This window comes from Buceros rhinoceros, unplaced genomic scaffold, assembly GCF_000710305.1.
Source record: "Buceros rhinoceros silvestris isolate BGI_N320 unplaced genomic scaffold, ASM71030v1 scaffold13252, whole genome shotgun sequence".
Classification (NCBI taxonomy): Eukaryota; Metazoa; Chordata; class Aves; order Bucerotiformes; family Bucerotidae; genus Buceros; species Buceros rhinoceros.
In genome coordinates this window covers 31,334-41,968 of record NW_010400824.1, presented here as the reverse complement: position 1 = coordinate 41,968, position 10,635 = coordinate 31,334, and the positions used below count along the sequence as shown (strand labels likewise).

At 47.7% G+C, this 10,635-nt stretch overlaps 1 protein-coding gene across 1 annotated transcript in view; it reads right to left on the bottom strand.

Annotated features, from left to right (window-relative positions):
* Window positions 1-8,989: 8,989 nt before the first annotated feature.
* IQSEC3 (IQ motif and Sec7 domain 3) overlaps window positions 8,990-10,635 on the bottom strand; it is a 27,442-nt gene continuing 25,796 nt past the window's right edge. Inside the window, exons 9-11 of the mRNA XM_010132053.1 lie at window positions 9,851-9,943; window positions 9,148-9,191; window positions 8,990-9,064 (exon numbers count right to left, since the gene is read on the bottom strand). Of these exons, the coding sequence (XP_010130355.1) occupies window positions 8,990-9,064; window positions 9,148-9,191; window positions 9,851-9,943 (212 nt within the window). The remainder of the gene's footprint in view (window positions 9,065-9,147; window positions 9,192-9,850; window positions 9,944-10,635) is intronic.

Below are 10,635 nucleotides of genomic sequence, written 5' to 3'. Positions count from 1 at the left end.
CTTTCCACTGGCTTTGGCATGGGTGTCTGACCCCAAGGACAACACCTGCAAAGCAGAAGACAGCAGGTTGTGTAGTGCTGAGTTCAGTGGCAAGTCTGCTGCATCTTGCTTGACTGGGAGAGGGTGGAACCCACTTACAGCAAACCTCTTGAGTGATGTGCTTAATTTAAAGTCCATCTTAAAAGTTTTGGAGAAAAAATGCATCTCAAAATTCTCTATGGAAAAGAGCAGCGTATTTTCATCAACTCTGAATGCTCTATCTGTATGTCTTTGCCCATTACGCATATTGTATAGATAAAACAGTGTACAGAAGCAATGTGACAGTTGCGGTGTATACCTCTGGTACCTCTCTTTGTACCAGCACTACCTGTATGTGTCTACAGAGTGTCTCTCCCAAAGGGATCTGCCATCTTCCAATTAATAATAGTACCTGCACATCAGAGCAAGTTAGGAGTATTTCACATATAGACAATCTGGTTTTATTGCTTTCATCTTTACAGCCAGGTGTGTGATCTAAACATCAGGCAGAAACTTCTCCAATAATCTCCTGTTTCAAAACATCTTAGAAAATGACTGTTTGGGAGGGGCTGATTTATAATATATCTGTGGCACACAAAAACACAAACGGAAGCCTCTGAACCCCTGGGAAATTTCCTGTCTGTGTGTCAGAGGGATTTCTGTGCTCCCAAATGTTTCACTGGGGATCTCAGGGGTTCTTTGAAGCCAGCAAAGAATTTGCAACCTACAGACAGGCTTTTTTAGCAGGTGCAAACTGAAGCCAGCATCTATTCGACTCAGCTGCAAAGATGGAGGTTGCCTTCCCCCACCTGTTGCAGAGGAGCACTTGCTTTGTGTGCATGTGTTTGTCTCTGATCATCTCTCTCATCCCTGTGTAGAACTTCATAAAGGTCAGTTTCATTAACCTTGGGGTTATGCTTTGTGTAAATATGCATGTGAATCTGATTTGCATGGGAAATGTCATTTTCCTTACATGTCTCTCATCCAAATGTTAACCAAGCCTGAGCCTAAATAGCTTGCGAGATGCGCTGTGATGGTGACTGCAGACAACACAGCTGTCCTGCTCAGGCAGTGCATGGCTGCATATGCTTGACATTTCTGCACAGCGTGTTCAGCTGTGTGGATAGTAGAGGTGCCTACATGTTATCCGCCATATAGTCCTACATGTTGGCAGATGGTGTGTGCATTAACACACAGTATGTGCTGATGGCTCTGGATGCACGAGTTTCTCCGCGGCCAGCTGGCGTCCAACACATGCATTGGCACAGGCGGCTTGTGAAGCTGCTCTCCTTGCTGCAGTGTGCACATGCAGCAGCGTGTGCTTTGCATGGGTGCGAGGGTCTCCTTCCCCAGAGGAGCAGAGCTACACAGAAATAAACAGGGGGTTTGGGTCTGGCTCTGCTGCCTGCCGGCAAGATGGAAAGAACGAGCTGCAGCACGGAAGGGCTTTGCCTTCCCTCCCTCACCGTTTTCCTCTCTGCCTCACTGCGGGGGTGAATTTCACATTGAGTTGCCATCTCTTGGACAAGATTATTTCTTCCTGGTCTCCTCTAGAGCTGATCCTCAGAGAGCCTGAGCATTGACCTAGCTCATGCTGCATTCAACAAAAAATCATCAGTAGCCACACTGGGCTGCCCCTGAGGCCAGTGGGAAGCCACGGTGGTCAGCACTCCTTGGGAGCACACCCATGGTGTGTTGCCCAGGCGCCTGCACGTGCCCCTGGAGTCCAGGGACACAGGAGGGGGGAGCTGAGGCACAGAAGACATTAGCGCACAAGTGACATACTGAGATATAATTTCTAAAACTCTATTAATTGCACAGATAAAATACCTCTGATCTATTTTCGTTATTTTGTTACAAAATATTAGCCATTTGGACTCTTTGCGAGGTGTGACCACACCACTTTCCCCAAAGGAAGCTTTTCTTGGTGATATTTACAGCAGGAAACAGGTACAGACAGACAGGTGCTTTCAAAAGCCTACACACAGATAACATTTCTCTGGTTAGTTTTTTAAAAAGACACGTTCAGATGGGGTTGTAACTAGTGTTGAAGACCTGGGTGACTTCGAAGCTGCTGTTCCAGGCATGGCTGTGAAAGAGCACAAGGGACAATGACAGCTCTAGCTGGGGATACACTGTTGGGCAGTCCCTGGAGCCTACGCTAGCACAGTGAGGCAGCTGGTGGAATGGGAGATGGGGAGCTTGCTCAGCAACTTGCATTTCAAAGCAGACTCTGACGAGCAGCAACTTCCTTGATTTAGAGCTCAGATTTGGTTTGGAAACCTCACAAACACGTGCAGATGGTTGTGGGCTGAGCCTTCTGAAAAACATAACAAAACTCAAACTGTTACAGCTCAGAGGCCCTCAAATACTTCCATATCTAGTGGTACTTTTTGTGAAGAAGTCTGAGTATTGATCAAACTCTGGTTGTGGAGCACATCCACACTTTTCATCTACAGGCAGGAGAGAAAACGTGAACAGTGGGATGCTTTGAAGGTCCTGCCTGTGTTTCTACTGCTGTGGCCCAGACTATGGCATTAAAAGTACCAGAGCAGCGGGCTAACACCGCATTAAACCCAAATTGTTTGCACTAAGCTTGTTTCTCCTGTAGCATTTTTCTATCCACTTGCTACTGGTGTAAACGGGTTAGTTTCACTGGACCGGCAGCATGAGCAAGGGAGAATCAGGACCAGAGCCTTATGCAGCTCTATAGCCTCAGTGACACCTTGCTTGTCCTTGTCCAAGGTCCAGCAGAGCAACCTTCTTGACTACCCGACTCTCACTGCAGAATACTTTTTACGGGGCTTCTCTTTTCTCTTCCCCCACCTCCTTTTTTAATATTGGAGGATATGAATTCGGCAGAAAAAAGCCACTGGTTTATTTGGGTCGATCTAATCTCTGCAGCAGCTTCCTGTCTGATCCCTCCACCTTAAAGATTGTGCTAGGTCCATGATCAGAATCACTGCTGTCAAGAGCTGGTGATTTTATTTTGGGCTGGTCCCTCCGGGCGAGCTGCGGTATACATTTTGTCCTTCATTAGGTTGCCACTGACATGCTCCTTCTACCCTGCACCCTATCAACGATCAGCCTGTGTGCAACGGTGTCTGCTCACAGTACTAGAGCTACACTAGGTCTGTGTGTCCTGCTGGCATGGGGGAGAGCTGTGGGAGCAGGCAACACAACAGACCAGGTGAGGTGTAGACATGCTTTAAAGTGCTTGTCATCCTTCAAGACCAACCATCAAAGGAGGAAAAAATAATCTGTATTTTGAAGTGAAGACCGAAGGGCTCAGCCACACAGTAGAAATTAGAGCGACTTGTTCCACAACAACCTGCAACAGAATAGCTTGGTGTCGCTCCAGCTAAACTAACAGAAAATATTGTTCCAACCAGGCTAGAAGACAGAAAGGGTTGTCTACGTTTGCTCCTCTGTCCAAAGCTCAAGGCCAGCATTAGCCTTTGCAAGGACAGGGAAATGGAGCCAACTCATCCTGAGAGACTGCTGTGCCTCAGGTACCTTGGCACTTCAGTTAATTCGCTTCCACTCTTCATCCAGCAAAAAGAAGGGAGTGTCATGGAAGCTTCTTTATTTTCTCTTTACATTCTTGTAGCTCTCCCAATCAATTACTAAAGCAGCAAACCTCTCTTGTAGGAACTTCATAGACATCATTATAAATATTTTATCTAAAAAAATTATTTCATCAAGTACCTTAAGGTTTTTGTTGTTGTCACTTCATGTTAAATGTCAAGTAAAATCTAATTTATTTATTTTAACACACACAGAGACCTTCAGTGTCTCACTGCACTCTCAGAAAAAACAAACAAACAAATACTGCCATTTGTCTCAGACAGCAAAGTAACCGCTGAGAAGGGGAGCAGGGCTGGTGCCTTCTGGACACCATCCCTTTCACTGCAGCAGTGAGTGAAAATACAATGGCAGCCACACAATACACTGCCTGGACAATGGCAGATGCCACATCTATGCTTTCCCAGGAAGCTACAGGCAGTTTGGATGAGATCCCAGCTGCCAAGAGGTGGTGGGATGTCACCCTGCATGGAGCCATCGGCAGATCAGGCCTGCTGTGACTCACAGTGGATGGAGGGTGAGGGGCTGAGCCCTGGCTGTGGGTGAGGACCCCTCCCCGGGTGTGGCTTTCAGATGTGGAGCATCTTCACCACCCTGAGGGGCCAGAAGCAACCTCCTCTGGTCTGGAGGGGTCTAGGATTCCATTCAGGGTTTTCTTACAAACTTTTCTGTCTGCTTCTGCGGTCCTCCCCGAGGCTGTGCCTGTTGGCTCCTGGTCAGAACATTTGCTATTGCACAAAAAAGCGGCAGCTTAGTGCCCTGCTCCAAACAGTTAAACAAACAACATAGACAGAGCTGGCACAACTGGGTACATGGATCGGGCTCTGAAATAAGAGGGCCTGGAAATAAGCAGGGTCCTGCCCTGGAGGGCTGGGCAAGCACACGAGACCCTTCACTCCAGCCCCTGCCCACTATCCTAATCCCATCCAGGCTTATGCCCAGGTCAAATATGTGAACTCACTCTTTCATCTGAACATTTCAGCAGAGCCAGCAGACATCCAAAGAGCACTGAGATGACCCAGTTCCTGTGGTTTTTGTCACTGGTAATAGCCCACCAGATGAGCGTACTGGCCTAAGCCCTAAAGAAATTGCTGTGTGGCTTTTATCGCACAAGGTAAAAATGAGTTTCCTATACCTGTCCTTACTGTCCCCCTTTACCTGACATTCTGCACAACCCCACTACTGCCAACAACTCCTGCTACTCCTCACCCAACGGCTGTGTCATAAGCACCCAGTGCTTGTGTCTCAGCCTCTCATGGAAAGGAAGAGCATTTCTTTCTTTCTCTCTTAAAATAAAATAAATAATTTTTTTAAAGGCCCTAAAAGGCATTCTGTCCTATTTTAAAACCCTAAAGTTGATCTTCTTAAGCCTCAAAGGGAGATAAAGTGAGTGAGCTTTTAAGCTAATTAATACTTTCCCCCCTCTACTGCTCAAAGAGATTTTTTTTCTTCTAAAAATACATCCATAGCCCATTTTTAATGCCGTCTCCCGTCACATCAATGTCCCAAATAAAGCAGAGGAGCTGAGCTGTCATCTCTATCTCAGGATCTTCTCCTTCCCTCACTTTGAAGTTGAGATAGAGAGGGAGAGAGGAGAAGAGGACCTGGATTCTGGTATCTGGGCAGCTTTCCTACAGGGAGGGCTGATGGAGACAAGAGTATAGACAGGCAAAAGATACAGATGAGACCTCACCCGGGAGTCTCCAAAAAGCCCCCTCCCTCTGACACAGGATGAAGAGCCCAAGTGAAGGGAACATCCACCCCAGAAGGTGAACCTAACTTGGCTTTGCTTTCAGAATATAAAAATGCAGGTGGGCAGGAAACACAAAACCAGCTAGAAAGAGGAAAGCAGAGGTGGGTCTGTTTTATGCTAGAGAAGACAATCTTCCTGTGAGAGTGTGTGTGTGTGTGTGTGTGTGTGTGTGTGCATGTATGTGTGTTGAGGTGGGAGGGCACTTCTTCATGCCGTCTCTTTGGAAAAATAATCATCCATTCCAGGAGGATCCCTGGCTAACCCCTCACTTCTGCTCCCTCAGAACTGCTTGGTGTTTCCTTTAGTAAGCATGCGCCACACATATGCTACCATACAGGTGTATTTACATGTGAGGAGGTCTGCTAGGTCTCAGCAGAGGTCTCTGGTACAATGCTCCAATATAACAACAGAAAGAGTTCTGGTGTTCAGAGTGAGGCCATCTTTGTGTCGTATTGCAGCTCAGGACAGTCTCTCTTCCTCTTGAGCTCTCTTTCACTTGTGCACTCCCTCGCTTGGAGCCAACTGCTGCAAGGAGATTGTATTTGGAGAGCGATGAGGAGAAAGCATGGCAAGTGGTACAAATTCTCAGCTCCAGCTTAGCAGGTGGCAGCAGTGGTGGCAGGGGGAACTCCACCTCCATTGAGTGCCCCAAGGTCAGTCCTTGTCATGGATGAGTCTGTTTCTTCTCCGAGGCTGGCAAAGTTTTGGGGTGGGTACAAACCTATGGCCAGGAAAATGCACGGCAGGGAAGGAGGTCTAGGAGTAGCAAACGGAAGACACAGTGCCTAGAAAGCAGCAGGTCATCAAGCCTCTCAGGAACAGGGCAGCAAAGTGCTACATGGGGACGGCATGAGCACAGGAGGCCAGCTGTGCTGGCAGGATGTGAGGATGTGCGAGCATGTAGGTTGGCAGTTTCTATAGATGGCTCCTCACAATTAGTATCATCTTGAAGGGAAACAGGGTAAGATTTAGGTCAGTAGGCTTTTTTTTTTGTTTTCTTCTTCTTTTACTAAAAAATAAATCACAAACTAGATCTCTGTAGGCAGAAAGGGTCCCTGGGAGGTGGTGGGGAAGGGAAGTGGGTAAGTCTGTGCTGTTTTGGTGCTGGTGGTGTGGCTACACAAGGCTGCGTGAACCACTGGAGTACCTGCGCCTCTGAAGCAGGGAGCTAGGGGGGCAATACTGGTGCGGGTGGTTGTAGGGAGGTGGTGGAGGTGGGAGGGGAGGCTGATGGACCAGCTTCATGGGGGTCCCAGGGAGCCCACTGCCCATACCACGCCAAGGGGTGGAGGTGCAGGAGTCGGAGGTGACGTAGCGTGTCAGAGTCTGGTTGAGGGCCGGCTCCATTCGAGCGAGGCACGGCTTGTCCAAGACAATGACTTTGACAATCTGCTGGCACTGTACAAGTGTTCCCGCTGAGGCGGGGTGCGAGGGCACCAGTGCTGTCTCCAGCCGCTCCCGTGGCATGTTAAGACGCGTGCTGGGCTGCATTCCACTCTCGGGCCCCAGGGCGGAGTTGTGCTGGTACGTTTGAAGCCTGTTGTGAATTGACACCTAGTTTAGAAACAGCCAAAGAAGCATTAAATGTTACAAGACTTTTCCCATCTGCTGCTACTGGCTGCCCTGAACCCCCACCATCAGTCGGCCTCACATGCATTAAACCCTCCCCCAGCTCAAAGAAAGCCAGAACAGGCACAATCCCCAGCTGCACAGCCAGCCTCAATAGCCCCATCGTCCCCAACTAGGCCTAAGTGCCCCTGTCCTTCCCATCACGTCAAAGGCAGCGGGGCTGGCGTTCCCAAATGCAGTGCAACTTTGATTATCCAAACAGCACAGGGAACGCAAATCAACTCTTAGGAGTGGAGGCGTCCGTGAATTCTCATGGTAATGAACAGACCTCGGAGGTCATGCCCTTTGTCCCCACCGGCAAAAAGGAGAGGGGAACTAGACAGCAAGGTTTCAGATAATCCAGGTTGTACGTTTCAGCAAAATGACGGTAGCTGAATCTAAGACAGAGAGAGACAGAGAGACTCAAGCCTTTCCCAGCAGCCTGCCTTTCTGAGTAGGAAGCTACATCACACGACTGGCTAATCTGTTTACAAAGGAAAAAGCAGAAATCTGACATACTCTAGCACAAGGCATCTCCCTCTGATCCATTTGATGGTTTGTCAGTGAAAGGAAATGATTTTCAAAAAAAGAAAAAAAGAAAGAAAAAATGCCCATCTAGCTCATACAATGATAAAAGAAATTCATGATGAAATGGCAGCAGATTAGATAATCTCAAAGAAATGGGAATGTTCCTCTGCTGGCTGAGTATTACTTGTGCAGCTGAAAGGGGGAAAGGAAGCAGGAGGTCATCAGGGTCTCCACAAAGAAATGCTGATAATGGAGTCAAATAAAGGAGCTCAATGAGTCCATTTTGAAAAGGAGGAGCTGGCCTGGACTGGAGGACCCTAGAAGGGGACCACAGCAGGAAAATGGTGCTTCCCAAATGGTGGATGAAGTTATAGTTCTTCCTGGCAAGGACATAGGCTGATGGAGACCCCAAACCAGAGCAAAGTTGCTGTCCCAAAGCAGAATGTCAATCAAGTGACAAATCCTGGGTAGGAAACAAGTGTTTGCAGGTTGGCATGGCTCTTCCAACTAGGCAGGGGTACAGATGGGCAGATGGGACAGTGGGGGTGCCCTGATAGTTCGGCATGTTGGGCATCAGTGCCAGAAACTGGGAAGGAGAAGCTGTGGAGCGGCCAAGCTTCCCACCATGCTGGAACAAGGATGAGCTGTCTGTCCCTACTCAAGCATGGAGGTTGCTCACACTTGCTGCACCTCAGAACATAATACTGTGTTAGTATTTATTCAGCCAGCGGAATATCCCATAGGAAAAACTGGTTGCTGGGCCATGAAGTGTTGATATTAGGATTCATGGAAGGCATTCTCCACAAGGAAACACTCCTCCCAACAGGAATAGGAAATTGGCCGGGAAAGGCATCTTCCCCAGAAAGGAAGTGTCTGCAGGGAAATGGGGTGCTTTTCAGGGGAAAGAAGCAGCACCCACTCCCCACAGAAAAGCTGAACTCTTCAAGTAAATACACTATGACAAGAGGGGAAAGAACAACCCTGGAAAAGGGCAAATTCAGGACAATGGAAATATTCCAGATGGGGAGCGAGTAGGAAGTAGGAGATAAGATTTTCAGTGTGAAGATCACATTTCCCTGTTTCCTCACAGGCAGTGGGAGTATGGGTGTCTGTGAAGAAACAGGCAACCCACTGGATGCTAGACATCCCTGCAAAGATAGATGTACACAGGACAGCCAAGCTCCTTACCTAGGAAGGTGAAGCTCTAGGGAAAGTCTGGTATACAAAGGCCATGCTTAATCCCCTTCAAGGGGTGGTGGAGGCACAGAGCTGCAGAGATTGTGCAGGAAAGCTGGGCTGCGGGGAATTTGCATGTGATGCTGCATGGAGTTAGCATGTCAGGGAAGTCTTTAGTGGAGTTCTCAGTCTCCCCATAAGCAGTGGGGTGGGTTAGTCTACAGCGTTTGGGAGCTTGGTCCATGAAGGATGTTACAGTTATAAAAACGGATTGAAAATGCTTGGAAGTTTAGTTTGGATTTGAAAGTTGTATTACCCGTCCTAGCAGTAACTTTTAATTGTATCTCTGGAAATTGGTAAAATTGTCAGTCTGGCTGGGGAGGCATTGATTAAAACCTGAGAAAAGAAACAACAGAGAATGTGAGAAGAGCTGAAGTGAGAGAGATTTACTTACCTCAGCTGCTCTGCACTCTACTTACCTCCACTGTGCTGTCCGAGACCTTCTCCCCCAAATCCTTCTTGCCTTCGAAATAAAACAAAAGACCTCACTCATGAGCTCTGTACCTCTAGTCAAGAGCTGGCCCTCACACTGTGGACCAGACAGCTAAAGGGAGAGCTGCTGGGCAAGACAAGACTCCTGACGGCAAGAACAAATGCAGATTCTCTGGCAACCTGATGGCTGCTTAGTGGGCTAGGAGAAGGCCCCTTTGGGGTCCTATCCTCAGGTCCTGGTTCAGTGCCATTCTGGTGAGTTGGTAGCCACTCACCTCTGCACTTGATTTTTGCTGGCAAATGAACCAAGGCATGAACGGACACAAAGCCTTTGATACAAAGAGGCTGGTCCGAAGTGTTGGTAAAGAGGGTAGAGGAAGTTAACAGTGCAGTTACTGTATTACGTGAGTTCAAGGCAGAAAAAGTGAGCCAGGTTCTCCAGCAGTTACCTATGATCCATCAGTGATGCCTCTGCTAGATGTTACAGCTACAGACCAGGTAGTAAGAAAGACTTTAATGGCTTTTCTAGATTATTTGAAGAATACATACGTTCTCATAGTTCCACTGTTGCCCAAGGCTAAAGAACACAAACCTGAACACTTCTTTTTGCAGTTATTCACACAGGAATCAATGAAAACACATTCACAAAGGCAGCACTTCTTGACCAAGAGAAGCTGAGTGACCTCTTACCTGTTGGAGAGCCTTGCTTAGACTGCAGTTCCATGTGGGCTCCATTGGTCCTTAATGAGAGAGTCTTTGTCCCTTGCTGTTTCTCTAGCTCCCCTGCAAGACAGACATATGGAAGTGACTGAGGAGGGGGATAGAGGGAAGGACATCAGCATGTTGAAGGAGCAATATGGGAAGTCAGCAAGGAAAATTAACACAAGAAAAATGACAACAGAGTGTCAAGAAGGAAAGGATAGAGAAACAGCCAAGAAAAACAGAAACTGGACAGGACTTGACATGTGGAGGAACTTACAGATCACCATATAACCTTCTAGGTATGACCTGCATTTATACAGAATAGGTTATTGCTGCACGGGAGGGGACCACTGATGCTGAACTACTCTGGCTCATCAGTTTACACATGGAGGCCATCAAAAGCTTGTGGATATCTAATCTGTGTAAGACAGGCCACAGAGGGTCATGGTTCAGTCTGCTTCTCCCCAGGACATTCCTGGAGTGAAGGACAACCCTGCTAAGGCTACCATACCTGTCTTGTACTTCTTAGCTAACTACAGATCATATTTGCATGGTCTAAAGACTATGGGATGTAGAAAAGTCTTTTGGGTCCACCAGTCAAAGCTTCGCTATTGCGGGCCACTGTATCATACACTCTGTTTCATAAGCATCACAAGTAGATAAGTTCTTTTCATTTCTCCTGCTGGTGGGTGGTCACAGAGCCTGATTGCATTTTCACTCTACCGGTGAACACAAGAATAATCCTATGCAGACTTGCCTACTCATCCTCTTTC